At 44.1% G+C, this 19,959-nt stretch overlaps 1 protein-coding gene across 1 annotated transcript; it reads right to left on the bottom strand.

The window, feature by feature from the left end:
* Window positions 1–1,855: 1,855 nt before the first annotated feature.
* NCSTN (nicastrin) lies at window positions 1,856–19,914 on the bottom strand. The gene is made up of 17 exons (XM_006895469.1): window positions 19,805–19,914; window positions 16,732–16,836; window positions 12,427–12,550; window positions 11,914–12,035; window positions 11,202–11,347; window positions 10,334–10,484; window positions 9,935–10,044; window positions 9,526–9,678; window positions 8,817–8,921; window positions 8,542–8,619; window positions 7,475–7,647; window positions 5,080–5,182; window positions 4,875–4,970; window positions 4,601–4,688; window positions 3,988–4,142; window positions 3,546–3,758; window positions 1,856–1,978 (listed from the first exon to the last, which is right to left on the bottom strand). Exons 1-17 carry the CDS (start codon window positions 19,887–19,889, stop codon window positions 1,856–1,858), a joined length of 2,130 nt encoding a protein of 709 aa, XP_006895531.1. The 5' UTR covers window positions 19,890–19,914.
* Between the last annotated feature and the right edge of the window lie 45 nt (window positions 19,915–19,959).

The raw sequence follows: 19,959 nt of genomic DNA, 5'->3' as shown, positions 1-19,959 counted from the left end.
CTCATGTTCAGTATTCTTCTCTAGGCAGAAGAAACTGGAACACAGAAGGTCTCACAATTTGTATCACTCTCAATCACTCCCATCCTCAGCCCTTGATTCTCTGTAGCCTTTTTCATCCCTGTTCAGTTCCCTCACTGATACCCAACCACTTTTCTGTTTCCTGAAGCTGCCAGCAGGATGAGGAAGCTTACAGCTCTGTCCACTGGGAGACCCGCTGGCCGAGGGAGATGTGGAGCTGGCCCAGATGATGGTGGCAGCTGTGCCTGACTCCCGCCAGCACAGCGCTTCTCCAGCTCAGAGCTGAGAGTGGTAGGGTGGGGGACGCAGCGGGGTCTACATCCATATCCTGGAACCAAACACGTCCCCTGGGGGGCTTCAGGAAGAAATCTGGGGACAAATCGCCTCTGCCCAGCAGGATTTGAGAAGGTAAATGGCCTGATGAGAAACTAAGAAGAGTACTTGGGACCATGTAAAAATGGTCAGTGCTTTTCCATTATTGTTGGTCTCCAGGCAAGTATCAGAGACAGCCACTTGGCCGGCACGGAGGGAAGAATACTGGGTTTAAGCTTCTGCTCTTGTGGGTCCACTTCACCCACAGTTGACTGCCCACAACCATTTAGGATGTCTTCTATACTCCAGATTTTCCTTCCATGAAGACCCAGGGAACTAGAATCTTTCCAAGATACCTTTTACAAAGCCAACTTTCTCTTTCTACAACAACCCAAAACCACTCGAACGTTGCTCCACAGAAAGCCTACCATCTCAACTCAAAACTTTTGGCACTGCCATCAGGCGTTTACATGAACTGGCCCCAGCTTCACCTCCTGTTTATCCTTATGGCCCAAACACTCTAACAAACATGACCTGTACCTTTTCTCAACTCTATGCTTGCACTGCCAAACTTTTCAAACCACAACTTAAATGTCACCCCCATTTCCATCTTTACTTCTAATGCATTCTATAAGCCATTTCAGCTCTGTATAGAAAGTAGGAAGAAACTTTGTTAACATTGTTCTTGTCAGAGGGGACCAGGGCTCTGCAAGACGACAGTTTATGACAGACTTCTTCTGGGGTCCTCTGGAGAACCAGAAGAGGGTACACGAAGTAACAATTGCATGACTTCTGGGGCATAAGATCACTTAAATAGAGGACCTGGGAAGAAAAACAGGCAATGGCATGTGTTATAAGGGACAATTTATTTTAATGAAAGTTATTTATATATTTACAAAAAAAAAAAAGAAGGAAAACAATAAAACAAAACAAAAAAAAATACAGCTTAATAAAAAGTACAACTGACCACTGTGGGCTAGAGGTGGGATACCCACCTAGCAGCACGCCCACCCAAATGTGCCACCTGAGGGCCTGGAGGAAGGGAGACAGGGAGATGTCAGGCTCAGGCCAGAGATAACCCCGTCCTCCTCAGAGGTTCCTTGTAGTCTGATCCTTTGATTCTGGCATTCAACTTTTCATATTCATCTTCCTGGACAGGAAGGTAGTTGGGTGCAGGCAGTGAGGGGCATTGGGTTGGAAAGGGTAAGAGAGAAAGAGCAAATAGGAATCCTGAAGAAGGGTAAATTAAGATCGGCACCTTGAGAGCAAAATAGGAGCAAGAAGCTTCTATTTATAATCCCAGAATCTAGCAGGGTCAAGAAAGAAGGAAGTGGGGACAGGACAGTGGGGAGTGGGAAAAGTACAGGGGAAGAGGCATGTTTCTCTTACTGTCTCTTTTGGACAGTTCCGTTAATCTCAGTCTGAGCCAGGCCCAGAGAAGTTCCAGTGACAGACTAGTGGCTTGTGTCCCAGTGGAACAAATAATATAGAAACGGCAGAGACGGCAGGAAAAGCTGGGTCCTCCTCAGTAAGACACTGCTCCTGGCTCCCGAGGAGTAATGAAAAGGACGTCAGCTTTGGCATTGACGCAGTAGGTGACGATGAGTGAGAAGATGAGGATGCCGAAGCCCACCATCAGGGTGATAAACTGCAGGGTGTGGGGACAAGGAACAGGGAAAGAAAAAGCTCTTTTCAGAACTCAGTGCAGTCTAAGGTAACTCTGTGGGTTTGTGAAACCAAAGCATCAGAATTGTTTCTGGCTTCAAGAACCAAGGACTAGTCACATGCACCATTTACCCCCCTCATTGCTGTTCAGTTGATTCCACGTCAGAGCAAGCCTCTCAATCAGCTTCCCAAGACTAATTTTTTTTTTTTAATTATTTTTTGTCTGTGTACCATCAAATCGTATCTGACTGGTACAGGAGGAGACTGTCCCTCCTTCTCCAGCAGAGAATCTGGTGGATTCAAACTGCATACCTCTGGGATTGCAGTGCAGCTTCTTGCCACTAGGCCACCAGAGCTCCCTCTGAGACTAATCTTTTAAAGAAGAGACTATTCATCTTTCTCCCACAGAGCTCTTAGTGGATTCAAAGCACTGAACTCATGATTAGCAGCCTGTAATGTTATGCACTACACCTTTATGACTCCTACAATCATGGGTGCCATTCCCTAACCTGAGACTTAATTTTCTTCTTTGAAAAGAAGAGTAAGTCATCTCTGTCCTTACTTGAATTCAGCATTACCTGGATTTTAAATATTTTTAAGTTAGGACTCATGGCTTTGATCCTTCATAGCACCTGACTTTATTAATGGCAATTGTTCAATAAATATTAGATTGCTTTACTGCAATTTTTATGAGTTCAACTGTATTCCTCTAAGAGGTATGCTAGGGAGTTCTGGTGGCCTAATGGTAAGAAGCTGTGCTGCAATCACAAAGGAACATGGTTTGAATCCACCAGATGTGTCACAGGAGAAAGATGGGCAATCTCCTGCCATGCAATCTACTGCCTCTGAAAACCCACTGGAAGGTCAGTTAGCTATGGGTCAGTTCTGATATGACAGCAAACAAGAAAGGCATGTTGAAGGAGAAGCACCTGTGAAATGTGACTTTATTTGTAAACAAGGTCTCTGTAGATATAACCAAGTTAAGATTTCCATTGGATTAGGGTAGAGAATAGCATGTGACCCAAGAGGCAGCTATTGGTGTGACACTGCCATAAACGAAGGAATGGCAAGGAATGCTGACAAGTATGGGAAGCTGGAAGAAACAGAGGAGGATTCTCTGCTAGAGCTTCAAAGATAGCATGGCACTGCCAACATCTTGATTTTGGATTTCTAGTCTCTAGAACGATGAGAATAAATTTCTATTGTGTTAAGCCACCATGTTTGTGATAATTTGTCACGGTCGCCACAGAAAACTAACACACCGACTATGACAGAAGGGAAATGCCATATGGGAGTTAAAACTGTGGAGGGCCTCCCTGGGCTCCACAGGGCAAGTAAAGAATAACTTCTTGGTTCTCATGGGAGCGCATGGCCAGAGTGAACATGTAAGTGAACTCTTGGTGAAGAAAAGCTTCTTGATGGGACATGTAGACTGTACAGAGGCAAATTTACAGTAGGTTTTCACTGCTTAGGAGCTGGAAGGGAGTTATGAGACAAGAGGCAAGAGAAAAAGGCCAACACATCTCTGGTCCCTTCCCCCTCTAGCTTACCTCAAGCTCTTTGCTGGCTACAAGAAATATCCGGGCACTGATGTCTTTCCAGCGGCTCTCGGTCCACGTGGAGTACTCAGTAGAGCCCCATTCCTTCAGTTCAAAAGCAGGTGACAGAGCCCTGGCCAGTCGTGCTGTGGAACGCACACACCGGGAGAGTCGTTCTGTCTTGTTGGAATTCAGAGGGCCTTGAACCCAGGAATAGTCATACATCTGCACAGGATGACAGGCCGCAGCACAGCGCTAGAGTGATCCTCTCTGCACGTATTCCCTTTACCCTGCAGGTCCAGACTACTGCCTCTTTAACACTCAAGTTCAAAGGGTGCATCCTTCCACTTCCCCAACCCCATCCCCTAGAGGCAAGTGAGCCCCTAGGAGATCATCCAACTTTGCCAAGGGGACGGGGACCCTCAGGGCACCTCTGACACCCACTACCACTCACATCCTTGTTTTCATTTGGGACTGTACTTGGATCCTGGCACTGTTCTTGGGTAACATTGATCACCGTGCCGGTCAAATTTGCCAAGGCATACTGGACTACATAAGTGGTGTTGGTGGGGCTGGAAACGGCAATGTAATGTTGAAGAGGCCCATCACCTGAATGGAGAACATAAGGGAGAGGAAGATTTGTTGAAGGTGTGATGAGGATGGAAGTAGGAAGAGCACAAGATCGACAGGAGCTAGAAAAGTGAAGGTTCAGGGGAAAGGATCCAATAGATATCAAGAAATGAAAAAGGAAGGGGAGCTCTGGTGGCCTAGTGGCAAGAAGCTGCACTGCAATCCCAGAAGTACATGGTTCGAATCCACCAGATGATCTGCCGGGAAAGGAGGGACAATCTCCTCCAGTACCAGTCAGATCTGATTTGACGGTACACATACACACACACACACACACACAAATAATAATAAAATAAAATTTAAAAACATTAAAAAAAAAAAATGAAAAAGGAGAAGAACTCATAAGGGAAAAAGAACAAAACAAACAGACTTTAAACCAAAATGACAACTTTTCTCTACCCTGAGCATCAGAGTTCCATTCCCTCCCAAATGCTCACCTAAGTAGGACCTCAGGTCTTGCCTGATGATGGACTGGAACCAGGAGTTGTTGGCTCTAACCAAAAACCCATAGAGTAGACGGGTAACCTAGGAGTGGAAAAGGGAGAAGAGAGAACCTTGCGATGTGGAGCCCAGGAAAGGGATTATTAGTGGGGACCCAGGCATAAGACAGAAGGCAAACTGGTCAGAGACTCTGGGGTGGGAGAGCTTCAGCATACAATCGTGCAAGTGAGGCCCAGAGCTGGGAAAAACCTAGGGCCCATCTGCTCTTACCGTCTGGGGATCAGCCTGTACTGTGTCAGTGAAGGCGGTTCCTCCTGCGAGGTTATATAGGGCACGTCCCAGCACTGTGGCCACGTCCGCCAGGGCCTGTGGCAAGAGAGCAGGAAGCTGAGCAACTTCTCTCTGCTGCCTTCAAATATTAACACCCTAACCAACTGTGTTCCTCATCCTCCCAGCCCAGTCAGGTCAGTGCTACCTTGGCAGTGTCCGTCACAAAGTTCAAATCCTCTTCAGGGCTCAGCTGGTCAGGGTAGCTCACGTTAATGTTCTCAGCAGTGTCGTAAACGCTCTGGTAATAGCTGCCAGGAAAGGTGGTGTAAGCCTTTCTTGGCTACACTCAGCCAAAGCCTGGCCCTTATCCACCCTTTAATGTCCCTTATGCAGGAACTGAGTATCTCATTGTTCATCATCCAGAAGAAAGGAGAAGAGAGAAAATTAGGATCCCCTGTTGAAGGTACAGAGAATAGGGAAAAGGAGTGGAGGTGGGGGTGGGAGAGTGGTTAGTTAAAAACACAGAATTTCCTAAGAAATAAGAAAGAATATGTAAATGAGACCTGAATGCAGAAACCTTTCTTTCCTCAGAGACTTTTACTCACAAGACACACTTCCACATGGTTTGGGCCAGAAATACAGGAGAATGGTTAAGATAACCTTCAGAAAACCCTGCCAGTCTTAAGCCCCCACATCATTACAGCACATCCAGTTCTATGATTGTTCCAACAAACATACTGAGAGGGGCTGGGAGTGGAAGTGTAGGTGAGCAGATAAGTAGGCGAGCAAGTCCAAAGGAGACAGATCTTAGAGGGGGTTGTTGTTGTTGTTAAGTGCCATCGAGTTGTAGGTGACTCATAGTGACTCTATGAACTAAAGTCCTCAACACTTGTGTGACTTTCATCTTTTCTCCAGGTTCAAAGGGTTTCCTGAGGCAAGCTATTTACAGAAGTGGATGCCACTCCTGCTTCCAAAGAAGAAAATTCCCAGTCTTCAAGAAATGCCTACCCTAAAGAAACCCTAACTGCCACCCAAGCAGATATATGCACACCCATGTTTATCTCGGCTTTGTTCACAATAGCAAAGAGCTGGAAACAACCCAAGTACCCATCAACAAACGAATGGCTAGAGAAGCTTTGGAATATTCACACAATGGAAAACTATGCAGCATTGAAAACCAAGAAACTCATGAAATATTATACAAAATGGGTGATCGTGGAGGACATTATGCTGAGTGAAATATCTGTCACAAAAGGACAAATATGCATAGTGCCATTTTTGTAAAGCGGGTCTGACATCGGGTTTGGTGGGAATCTAAGAAGGGGTAAATACTGTATACTGCATTGAAACAGATGAGGGAGAGGACTATTTAGGTGGAATATATGATTAGGTATTACTGTCATGACAAGAGTCCAGAATGAAAGCTACAAAGTGGAGTGGATTTGGGGGGGGGGGGCGGATTGTATAACAATAAAAGAATTTTTTTTTTTTATTTTCAAAGAGAAAAGAGAACTAGTGGGTGAGGAGCAGGCAGGGAGGAAAGTGTGTAACAATGAATGAATAGAAATCCAAAGTCTCTGTAAACTTTCATTAAAATAAAATTAAAAATGCCTGCCCCATAATCAAGTCAGCTACATAAACTAATTCAAAGTATAATCTGAAGCATGCTCCAACAAATCATCCATCACCCCAAAATAGTAAGAATAAAGATCTGAACAAGAAGGTTGACTCTACTGCCAAAAACATCACTCTCTTAATTAAATAATGTGATTTGGTGGCGATCAGAGAGCCAAATCGTAAGCATTGCTACTAAGAAATCTGGCCTGATGGAAAAGGGAGGAGGAGTCTGGAAGCTTACCAAACCAGCCTAGGTCAAGAAGTTCCTTGTTACCAGAGGCTTCAATTTAGGAGCATTTAAGGGTCCCTAGGGCCAGAGAAGCGCTCAAAAGGCTTTATGTCTTATCTTTAGAGCCACCTCAGTTATAGGAGATACTTTCACTCTCTCATTGCATCATATGCATCAACCAGCACAGCAACAAGCACATGTGACACTTCCCAGAGCATGAGTATTACCGGTAGCACCCTTTGGGTCGGCCCCAGACAAGGTGGCCTGCTACCTTAGTTCTCCCAAGTACAGCATCATCCTTCCACAGCTCTTGTTTAAGATGATGCCCTCTGCTGGCGGCATGGGGAATGCAAGCCTCACAGAGAGTCTGGGAGATGAGGAACCACAACAGAGGATGACTGTGTTAGAAAAAGGATAAATGAAAAGACTGTTTTATAAGACAAGCATAAGTCAAATGAGGCGACCAACTCAGATATGAATAGGCTGCTAGCAATGAACACAAACTAACCTAAGGATATGGAGTGAAAGAATGAGCGAAGGGAGAGTGGAGAGTGTTAATACTTTTTTATGCCCAGAAATACAACAACAACAACAAAAAAAAAGTGCTTTAGATATTGAAGCCCCCCACCAAAAAAAAAAAGGGAGAGTGTTAATATTTTTCTTAAACAAAGATGACATTTCTTTTTCTATGGCTCTTAGGTCACAGAATACACTCTTCAGAAATGAAGAGGGTGCAGGGCCCAGTGACCCTTACGGGTTATGAATGGCTTCAGAGTGGTCGGCAAGAACCACACCAGAGATGTTCTGAGCACGAAGGAATCGCTGCAGAGAAGATGGCGGGAGAGGCCAGGACTGGTTGGGTCTCCTGAGGATGACAGCTGGGATCCCCGCACCAATGCTCTCCAGGGTGGTCAGGAGGTGTTCCACCTGGGGAGATGAGGGAGAACTGACTGGAGGCTGGGGGACAGGACCTAGGAGGGCTCTTTTAAGTTGGAGATGCTCTGTTTATTAAGCCCCCTGCTTGGAGGGCTGCCCAAAATCTACTAAGAAGCAAAGAAGGCCTCAGAGATGTCAATTCTTGAAGCTTTTTGGGACTAAAATGGTTGGGATTTTCTGTAGCTTCTTACTGGAGTAGAAAATCCATTTTGTGAGGCAGAAAATTAGGGCACTGACAGAATAAGCCTGTGTTTCTTAGTATTTACAAGTAAATTCTGCACTCCTCTGTATTTTGCCTTATCCTTAAGTAGACACTCCAAGAGGCTGGACTGGTCTATTTATTACTTGTTAATAATAAACAATAATAAAAAATTAGAGGAGTAAATTAATAATGGGGAACAGGGTATTGGATGCCTAATAGGCAATCTATTCTTTAAGGGGTACAGGGAATTCCAGAGTATGGAAGAAACTGGTGTGGCAGGAAGAGGACTTCATAGAAAAGTCCAGTTGAGCTGGACTTTGAAGGAAGGAAGCGACTTGAACAATCATGAGGAAAATGTGAGAACCTGGCACCATAAGGAACTGGGCAGCCTTAACAAATGGATACATGGGCACCAGGAGAGAAGGGAATCAATTACTAACTAGCCCTAAATGATTAGTGATAGTTGGCAAGACAATGAATGATTTAGTAATTCTAGGAAACCAGTGCTATGTAACTAGTGTTGATTCTTTTCAGGGAGATAACAGCTGTGGTGTTGATCCTAGAGCCAATACTCAACCTCAGCTCTTTTATCACAGGCCCTGAGGATACCTACTTGGGGACAGAGCTGCGTGACTATTTTCTGTACTGTTGAGACAGGAAGGGAGGAGAGATGCTCAGTTTACCTGGTTCCGTACAGTCTCGTTTCTCTGAGACATGGGGTCTGTGTGCATCCAGAGATCTAGTGAGGTTCTTAAGGCCACCTGGGGGAGGATGAAGAAGTAACACTAATCATCAGTTTCCTGCTAACAGTCAGTCTCCTGCTCTGGCTGAGCTGAGAACAAAGGTGGGGCTAAAGGAGACAAGGGAAGAGGCAGTATATCTACAATAAGGACAACTGAACACCAGAGGAGGATATTTTAAGGAGGAAGGAAAAGGCTGGGGAACAAATACTGCATACCTGTCCCAGCTCCACAAATGAGTCAATGTTTTCTAACTTCACAGGGAACTTGCCATTCTCCATATCATAGACCATTCTCGAGCTGCCAATGTAGTCGAAAGTTTCCTGAAGTGTGAGGATGGGCAGAAATAGATAATAGACATTCCAAGGACTAGGGAAGCCTGAGATCATCAATGCTCTAGACAAGAAGCTTGCTGTCTCAGGTCTTCTCAACCACTAGCCAACTTATACAGTCATGTGAGTATGTCCTCCTCCCCGCCTGCTTCCCAGCTGTGACTATCCATCACATGTATGCATGTATCACAGGGCTTCCTGAGGTCAGATCTGGGGGAAGTAGTCTCTGCAGAGGCCCAAGGCGAACATCAGCTGTTACATGCCTGCATTTTGACTCTCTTTTGCCTCTGCCAGCTTGGTCCCAGCTGCTGTCACCTTACTCTAGGGCCAAGCGGAGCAGCCAGTGCAAAGAGGCAGGAATCTGAGAGCGCAAACATGAAAGGACACCTCAAACTGGTCTCATCAGTGAGGATACAGGGGAGGAACAGTACACCAATTATGGGTATCAGAGATACATATCAATATATCCAGCAGTTCTGGACAATGAGGCCACAGGTTGTGATCCCACTCATCCCCAACCTGTGGACCTGGTAGCTAAAAAGCACCAGTCACTGCCACCTTCCTGACCCCTCCTGTCACCCTATTCCACCCTTACCCCTTGGAAAAAGATGAACATGACATTTTTAGGCAGGGTAGTCACATCAGGTGCCTTCTGCAAAGCTTCGGCTGCAGCCAGCTGGGTGACGAAGGAGGCAACGGCACTTTCAGCCCCCGGGGCCACATTCCAGAAAAAGGAACGGCTGTCCAGCTGGGGACAATAGCGGAAAAGGCAGAGGAGGCACACTTTAGACCAGGACATTAGAACCAGTACCCCAAACTTCACTTCCTAGTTTAGTTAAAATACACATCCTTGGGTGATTACTGAACACTGAAGCTTACATACCAGGCCCCTCTCCATTTAACACCCTCCTATAGTGGAACTCTGAAATCTGATATGCCCAAGAGGCCAACTTGCCCTTTGTGTGCCAGCCCTAGGCCACCCGGCTTTAGCGGCCAACACTTACCCGGGTAGCAGCAACCACAACCTTGTCGTCAGGCCCTAAAGTCCCAGATGTATTTATAGGCTTAAGCGTGCTCCATACGTTATAGTCAGACAGAGGATCACAGACAATTTCTGAGCAAGACAAAAACATGAGAGACCAGCAAGAGTCAGGGAGAGAGTGGCATACAAGGAAGGCATAAATGACTTCTGATGAGTGCCCCAGACACTCCATGCGTCTCTACCTCCAAGGGCTCCAGGGTAGTTCTGTTGCTGTCTATTCAGGGGCAAAGTGCCTCACAAGTTCAGAGTTGTTTTCATGTCTCTCCCCAGGATTCATTCCTCCCCTACTACAGTCACTTCAACACTAGAAGGGACACCCAGCTACTTCCAGCGTACCTGGCAGGTTTCAGAGCTGTCCTACCTGGGTTGATGCTGAAGGTGCTCTGAATGGAGCTACGTCGCATACAGGTGACAGTGCTGATGACAGCATGCATGTGTGAGAAGAGCTGCATGGCACACAGTGGGAAGGTTGGTGCTGAGCCATTCTGACTCAGGTTGTGATCTCGATAACACTAGAACAGGAAGGGTGCCACTTGAAAAAGCTTGCTGTGGGTCTACTGCCACACTGTTGGGCCACCCCGTATCTGTCCCTGAGCTATGGCTGTCCTGGCATCAGGATCTAGAGGGTTAAAGAGGTGCCAAGGAGCATGGACTCAATGTCTTAGTTGGGGCAGATATAATTACCCAATCCAAATGCCCCAATTTGGATATTCACCAACTGTTCCCAATAAGATTAAATGTAAAGAGCACCAAACTGGAAATCAAAAAGATTCAAGACAGCCTGGACATCAACTCACCACACAACTTTGGGCACATTTCTAAAGCCAGACTAGACTTTATAGAACATTCAAGCTAAAAAGAACTTTACAAATTACCAAAATAAATTCCTAGTCCAATACCAGTGGTCTTAAGCAGGGCTGTATACCTTCACATTTAACATTCTCTCATTTTCTTCGAGTCTTAAGTCTTTCTTTACTATGCTGTGATACCAGGAAGCAGAGAGAACTGAGAGAGGGGAATGTGAGACAAATCCATTTCTTCGCTTTTTTTAAAAAGAACTACCTTCCTGACATTAGTGAGCAACGTGTAATAAAAGGTTTGTTAATCTCCATAAATAAACAAAACTACCTTCCATTGTTTCTTCAAACAAGAGTGCCTAAAACGATAATCCTGATCCGCTCCTCATCATTTCTCTAAACACAATTACTGGGAGCTGGCAGAATCTTTACCTGTTTGATGACATTGGTTTCATTTTCGTCTTCAAGAAGAAAAATAGGAAAATTAAAGTCTTCATAGGCCAAGCCGTTGCCATGTGGGTTCCACGGCTTATCCTGACAATGAGCAAACTCTGGCCCATAGGAATTGGAGTAAATACCTAAGTGGGAGAATGGAAGATAAAGTTGTAGGACCCCAGGCACTTAGGACCAGGAAAGAGAAGGTTAGTATACCACAGGGTCAGGACAAGAGTTCAAAATGAGGAGGTGGCTTAAAGAAGCAGAGACTGGTCTACCACCATCCATTGTACATGAATATCAGAGAAGCAGCCTGGCAGACAGAGAATGTGAACACATCAAGAAGAAAGGTAGAGAGGAGAAGGATAAGTGAACTAATAAATATTATCTATTTGGGACTTAATTACTTATACATCACACACCTATAGACAGAGAGAGAAAGGGGGGGAGAGAGAGAGAGAGAGAGAGAAAGACAGATAGAGAGAGGAGAGGGGAAAGTGGTGAAGGGAGGAGAGAGGAGAGGAGAGGGGATGGGAGGGGAGGGGAGAGGAGAGGAGGAAGGGAGGAGGGAGGGAGGGAGGGAGAGGAAGGAGAGGGGAGAGAAGAGATAGCAAGGATATTAGCAAAAGACAGAAGTATCTAGCCAATATCACAAAAGTAGCAGCAACCTTGGGTAACAGAAGGCTCCCTGCTCCTTTGGGGCTCTTACCAAACCCATCATTGGGACAGTGCACACTAGGAGAGAAGCCTTCGGGGGGACTGGGCTTGGCCAAGGCTACAGCAAGGCCAGCAATACGACCGGATGTTCCTTTCATCTTTTCCATCAGTTTCCTGCAGTAAGAAGGGAATGTCATGAAGGCTTTGCGTGGCCTAATATCCTGTAGCCCTCTTCCTTATTCCCTCCCACTCCTGCCAATGGAAACAAATAGGGAATTCGAGAACTCCTGTATTTTTCTCTAACTTCTGAGTCTGGACTATGATTTAAACTGAGATTTGGGATTAATCTTATCTACCCTTTTCATGAATGGCCTAGGACACTATCCTTCTTCTCTTCTGGGGTCCTTATTCATTAGAGCTCTACTTTAAGGGTCACTGAGAGGACACTATGTTGATTAGACCAGGGCAGTTCAAAGGAAGCTTTCACCCACAAGTATGGGGCACGAATGTTCATTGACCTTCCCCTCTTTGGATTCATTTACCAGTAGGTACACTCAGTTCTTACCTGTTAAAGAGCTTGCCCTCCAGTAGTACCATGTATGGTGGGTTGGGGCCATCAGTTAACGCCCACTGCAGGTCTTCTTCTTTCTCCACTACATGAATAACTCCTGTATCTCCACTAATGGAAGCTGCCAAGACAGAATGGGTCAAATTATAATTCTCATAGTTGACAATTCTCATTACTTTATTGAACGGCTAGACCATTTATTCACCAACGATGTTAATCACCAGCACTGGGTTAACGTGGCCACCTCTGGATTTGGACTGAAGAGCCGAATTACCGCAGCTCCATGTGAAGGCTACTCAGAAGGAACAGGAGGCAGAAGGGCCCAAGAGGACTATTCATTAAGGTAGCCACATTACCTAGATGTCAGAAAGGCATGGTGATCTTCATCTGCTTGCCTCTTCCCTCAACCTCACTTGGCCATATTCTTTAAGACTCTACAAAAGTAGACACCAAGGTTTCCAAACCTGTATTTTCTCCAGGAAATATCAGGCTCTAGGTCTCTAGCTTGGTGTTCCTCCTTTGTGAATCATATGTGTAGATTTGCTTGGCTTCAGTAGCCTTCCTGGATCTTCATTCCTTTTGCCCTATTTGGGAATGACTTTACTTGCTTTTGGTAAGTTTTAGTTAATGTTAATGAAAACGTTTGAGAACTCAGAGCTGAGCTTCCCAATTTCGAGACTTGAATAGGTAAGAGATATGTTGATATTGGTTCTCTGTAGTCCTTGAAAGAGTAGGAGCCTGAGCTTCCAAAGTGAATAGTCTGGTTGTTTCTACCCAGGAACAGACTCATCCACTCACCCTAGGGTGCCCCACAAAGATCATTCATTGCTGTATGTACCGGGTGCCAGCCAAATCATTTCTCTGTGTCTTATGGTATACAAGATGAGAAGCACTGCTTAAAAAAGTAGACAATCTGAAGTCCAGAATGCCCTGAGTTCTACACAGTGATACCCTTAAAATCCCTAGTAATCCATGCAGAAATATGTCCAGGTGTGTTACCAAAAAATTATTTTACAGAAGTAGTTTTCAACCCATGTAATTAGTTAAGAATCATTCTGGAGTAAAAAAAAAAAAGGTATAGCTACCTGGGCTTACCTCAAACCTACTAAATTAAAATCTCGAGGCCAGGCCCAGGTATTTGAATTTTTAAAACCATACCACATACGGTTCTTCATGAAATAAACACTGCCAACCATGAGAACTATGGTTCTAGACTAAGGCACTGAAGTACTTGTAACTGACACGAGACAACAACCATAAACACTTATAGACTGCCAGACAAGCAAGTATTTTCTCCTGCTTGGTCTGGTAAAATCTAGATATAGGGGCAGGTTCTCCCACACACCATCTTATAGATAGTAAGGATTCAATAAATTCATGTTAGATAGTGATGGTGGATGAAACTCTTAAGAATCTGAACCATTCCAGTCTGCATCTGGAATAACTCTGGTAAAGATCTAAATACCATCGGCAGTTCTAAGTTCATCAAAATACAACAGAGTCCTTGTCATAGTACCTGAAATAAGGGACAAGAAAAAAATAGTCTAGCAAAGAAAAACTATGTAACTCCAGTTCTGAGAGAGGCCTTGAACAAGTTAGGATACTTGACTGAAAAAGAAAAACAACTCCGCATTCTAAATTGGACTGCATAATCTTAAGTAACATGCTTCCTTTCTCTAGGGAAAAGTTTTTCTACTCCCTAGTCACCTAGTCATCTCATACTGTGGGAATACTTTTTTAAAAGGAAGGAAGGAGAAAAGAAAAAGAAATCTACACCTACCCCTTGGGACACTTCAGAGAAAAATAATCGGATAGAAATGGTATTTTATAATCAGAAAAGTAAACTATTTCTTTAGTTTTATCATACCAGCAACTCCAATTAAAGAGGGTGTAGCTTACTCAGGACAGACAAGATGAAGGCTGAGAAATAAGTGGAAATAGGAACCAAGACCTTAATGAGGAAATGAACAAAGTCCAGCCTTTCACCTTTCCTCTCTCAATACTGGAACTTGGTTTTATCTCTACAGGCTATTGCGTTCTTCCTTCAGAGCTGCTCTAAGAATATGCTACGAAATAGATGTTTGCATTTTTTGGCCCCACCAAATAGAAAGTTGCATTAGGAAACAAACGCATGTAAGCCAACATTTATGAATGACGAATCCCAGAAGGAACTACTCAGAACTCGGCTCCAAAAGGACAGCATCTTGGCCATCTTCACTTACAGCGTGGTTCCAGGATGACTAGTAGTCATAATCTCAGTTCACACTCTTTTCTATCCACAAACACAGTTTAGGATCTAAGCCAAACAGAATTCTATTGGGGGTTGTTTGGGATTAGTCAATGTATTTTCTCAGCATCTAACAAAGTCCCTTGCTTTCTTTTCCACTGTCTCCATTTTCTCCTACCAAACTGGAAAACTCTTTCAAGCAATCACAGTGCTGCTGAAACTACATCAGCTATTCAGCATTTATAAAAACACCTCTCAGAAGGTACTCTGACTCTGAACTTTGTATGGAACTACTGTATTCTTTAGGTGTAAATTTGATTGGATGATGAAGCAGCAAAATCAAACCCTAAGTTTCTGTGATATAGTGAGTCTACGGTTCAAAATGGCTTTCCTAGGTCATTGCCTTTGATAATGGCTGGGTGGGGATGTGTAAATAGACGCGTTAGTATGTCTAGCAGGAAAATGGCTAGTTTTGCCATTTTACCAGGTTTAAATTGAGCAGGTTCAGAGACAGAAATATGGTATCTCATTACCATTAAAGAAGTGGAGAATGCAGTGCATATAAGTGCCAGAGATTCTTGCTAGAACTAGAGGAGAGCACCAGTAGCTGTAGAAGAGATCCAAAGACCTGACGTGAGACAGAGCTGACCTGGGACTGCTGTCCCATAGAACCAGCTAGGAGCCCAAGTTTGCTGGAGGACTTGGAAGGACGGTGTGTATGTGAATGCCTTAACTGCAAGGACTAAGAGAATTTTGTACAGTGCTCTAGTGGCTCAGTGGTAGGGAACTGCACTGCCATCACAAAGGTATGTGGTTTGAATTCACCAGCTGCTCCTTGAAAGAAAGTTGGGCAATCTCCTCCTGTGCCATTTACTGCCTCTGAAAAGCTGCTGGAGGGTCAGGTCCGACTTGATGGCACTCAACAATAACAAGAGAGCTTTCTAACACAGGCCTAAAGCCACAAGTCTGAAGGCTCAAGGGCCTGTGAGCATGCTTCAGAAGCTGTCTCAGCTTAGGAACTGTATCCTGCTGCCAATCTGAAATGTAACCTATTAACTTCCCTAAAAAATCTCATAGTCCTAAGTATGGATCTATGAGGTCTTTGACCAGTAGAACAGTATGATTGTTGTGGGAATTACTAGAAAGTGGTATAGATTGTGGAAGGCATGCCCGACCCCATGGGAATTTCTATTTTGTTGTAGATGCTGCTGATGGGAACAGTTCCTCCTTGTGGAGTCAGCAGAAGCCAGTCAGACTTAGCCTTCCCTGTGCTGCCTTTGCTCATTTTACAGTTTCCTGCCTATCCATAAAACTGCATTTTGACAGTTACCATCCATGAAAAATGACATCTAAAGATAATAGGTTAGGAACCGGGGAATATCTCAAGAGAGCAGGTTAGCAGTAGAACAACTGGGATTCAGCCTTTTATATCACAATTCCCCCCCTTGATCCCATGATTTTTAGAACCATGAAGTAATGGTTTTGGAATACATTTATAAAGCATAAAGACAAGTCCACATGTTTGACCAATTCTTCTTGGCAACTATTTGACATTCGCCTTCTTAAATAGTTTACTATCTTTAAAAAGCCCATTTTGATCATTTGATCCTTTATTCTCACCATCAGAGGGCAAAGGATGACTGGATCCCCTTGGATATATGGAGACTCCTTTCTACTTAGAACATATTATAAGTAGATGATCGAGGCTTGGTTTAGAGTTTGGACCACCAGGGCTCAACTTCTACCTTTATCATGTATCACCAAGATAATCTCAGGAAAAGTTATTTAACTTTTCTAAGCCTCACTTTTTAAAAGTAGGAATAATAATAGAACTACCTCATGGGGATGTTGTGAGAGTTAAATTAGACGTACATGTATAAAGAGTGGTATATAGCACTTACTAAATGTTAGCTCTTACTATCTTGCTTGGCTTAACAGATGGTTTTCTACCACCTCCTGCCCACATAGTCTAATTTGAGTGCTGAGTTTCCCAAACAGGAAACAGGTCTTACTTTATTATGTAGGGCACAGAATAAAATGCCATTGGCCACAAACAAATCCCAACCCCAACTCACACTGACAGCCAATCTGATGAGTGGCATTGAGCAGACGGACACAGGGAGCGGTTTTATTTAAGGGGATGTAGATCTTCCTCTCCACTGAATTTCCCCTGGACAAACCTAAGATGAGAAAAGGTATTATAAGTTGAGAGACATTGTTTATTAGCCTCTATCATCCCATCAACTTACTGAATAACTTGGGTTAAGTCAACTTTTACTTTGTAAAAGAAGAATAGTCATTCCTCTGACTTCTTGAGCATCTTGTTGTTTGTCGTTATGTGCCATCGAGTCGCTTGCGACTCATAGCGACCCTATGTACAAGAGCCCTAAATGCTGTTCTATCCTGTGCCAACATTGCTGTCTCAGACACACTCATTCCCACCACTCCATTCACAGAATCGATCTATCTCATCGAGGGTCTTCCTCTCCTGTGCCGTCCCTCCACACTCCCAAACATGATGTCCCTCTCCAAGGACCAGTCCCTCCTTGCTACATGCCCAAAGTATGTCAGACGAAATTTCAGAATCCTTTTCTCCAAGGAGCATTCTGCCTTCAACCTCTCCAGGACAAACCTGTTTGTTCTTCTAGCAGTCCATGGTATATTCAACACTCTTCTCCAGCACAGTTCAAAGGCATCAATTCTCTGTCATCCCTATTCACTGTCCAACTCTCTGATGCATAGCACGTAATTGTGAAGACTATAGCCTGGATCAGGTGCACCTTAATCTCCAGCCTGATGTCGTCGCTCTTCAGTACTCTTGAGGTGTCCCTCACATATGACTTTCCCAAAGCAATTCATCTCCTGATTTCCTTGCTGCTGTTACCAAGAGTGTTGACTGCAGAACCAAGTAAACTAAAACTGTTATCTATCTCAATCGCTTCACCATCCACATTGATGCTGCCAATTGGCCCAGTGGTGAGAATCTTTGTTTTCCTGACATTGAGCCTCAATCCATATTGGAGGCTGCAGTCCTTGACCTTCTGCAGCAAGCACTTCAGGTCCTCCTCAGTTTCAGCACAAATAAATGTTCTACAAAGTACTCAGCTATATGCCTTAGAGAGTTATTATAAATTCCATGTAGAAAAACTGGTACTGAATTTGAGAGAAATTTTTATTTGTCAAAGGCAAGGCATATTTGACCTTAGCTATGTCAGTTTCTGGCTGCATAGCTGACCATACACCTACTTTTCTGTCCTGTCTGTTGTTAGGTGCCATCGAGTTAAGTACGACTCACTGCAACCCTATGAACAAAAGATCTAAAGCTTGTCTTATCCTGGACCATCCTCACAATCTGACACACTTGAGCCCATTGCTGCAGTCATTGTGTCAGTCCATCTGCTTGAGTCGTCTTCTCCTTTGCCATCCCTCCACATTTCCAAGCACAATGTCCCTGTACAATGAATAGCCTCTCCTAGCAACATGCCCAAAGTATGTGAGATGAAGACTTATCATCTTTGCTTCCAAGGAGCACTCTGGCTGCACCTTTTCCAAGGCGTACCTATTTTCTTTTGCCAGTCCGTGGAATATTTTGTACTCTTTTCCAATATAACAATTCGAAAGCATAAATCCTCCTTCTACGATCCTTACTCATTGTCCAGTTCTCATATATATATCTCAAATGACTAAAAAGACCAGGGCCTGAATCAAGTATACCTTATTCTTCAAACTGACATCATTGCTCTTCAATAATTTGCAGAGGTACCTGACTATAGACTTTCCTGGTATAATATGTCTCCTGACAGCTGGTACCAAGTGTACTGATTACAGATCCAACTAAGATGAAGTCATTGACAAATCAATCTTTTCTCCATCTATTGTGATGTTTTTTTTTCTTTTATGTTGCTATGTATTGAAGGCTGTGGTGTTTGACCTTCTGCAGCCAACACTTCAAGTCCTCTTCACTTTAAGCAAGCAAGGTGTGTCATCTGCATAGCGAAAGCTCCAATGATGCCACATTCTTCTAATTTGTTAATAAAAGGGTGCAGACTGTAAAACACAAATTTTCTGAGATACTAAGTAATTCAAACAGACTTTCTTGTTAGTTGTTTTTAAGTAGGCTCTGACTCATGGCAATTTATAATATGTTTGCATCCATTATTGAGGCTGTAATATTACAATGCTTTTTCTAGTAATGGTCTTTCCTGATGATTTGTCCACAATAAACAAGATGAAGTCTTACCATACTCAACCCTAAGGAACACTCCAGTTATATTTCTCTAAGAATTAGTTATTTGCTGTTTTAGCACTCTGTGATATAGTCAATACAAACAGAACTGAGTGAAGCCTTATGCTACACACCTGTCAGAGTTGATCTACTCATAACCAATGCACTAGTGGGTCATCTGTGTGTTCCCACGCCATGGAGTAGCTAAGTCTTTCTTATGGAGTCTTTACACATAATGTGAATTCGAAGGAAAGCACGTGTTACATACAGGTATATTTACATTTTAAAGCGCTAACAACTGTGAAACGATACATCAAATATAAATTAGAGTAAGTAAACACTAATGTGTATCACAAATGCATAGAGTTCCTTGTATTATTACTTCAGGATAACAAGAACAAAAACCCAAAAGAGTTAAGAATATCCATATCATAAATCTCACTTTACAGATGAGACAAATTGAGACAAGGCACAGAGAAGACATACGGGTTTACAGAGAAACTAAGATACGAAGAAAGGAGGGAATCTCCTTTCCAAATTCGGGAAATAAATCCACAGAGCGAGGCAAGTTTCATGACAAAAAGTCCAACGCTCTGGGAAGTAAGCTTAACTCTGACACCCGTCTCTTGATTGTGGGTGGGGTGTCTGGGCTGTGCGGAAAGCTAGGCATCTAAACAAAGTGAGAGAGAGTTGGATAGAAAGACCAGGAAGAAGCATGCAAGAGGGAAGGGCCTGGCACAATGTGCCGCAGGGGATAAGGGATCTTCAAGAAAAGGGGGAACTTCTGTCATAGGAACGAAAGAGAAAAAGGATTTACTGGGTGGGGGGACAGCGGAGCAGGGACCAAAAAGGAGACGGTGGCTCTCGCTGCTGGCGAACCGGGGGTTCTTAAAGAGAGGAGTTCTCGGTGGGGGAAGCCTCACCTGCCAAGAGGACGCAGAAAGACAGAAGGCGAAGAAGAGCCTGACTTCCCCAGACAGGCTCAGAGCCACCCCCAGCCGTAGCCATCTTGCCTATCCGCTGAACGGAAGCCTCTGTTCCCCTCCAGTCCCGTAGTGGCCTCTCTAGGCCATCAGCG

The sequence above is a fragment of the Elephantulus edwardii genome, unplaced genomic scaffold (genome assembly GCF_000299155.1).
Source record: "Elephantulus edwardii isolate Elephantulus edwardi_28Jun2011 unplaced genomic scaffold, EleEdw1.0 scaffold00168, whole genome shotgun sequence".
NCBI lineage: Eukaryota > Metazoa > Chordata > Mammalia > Macroscelidea > Macroscelididae > Elephantulus > Elephantulus edwardii.
This window is presented reverse-complemented; position numbering and strand designations above follow the sequence as displayed.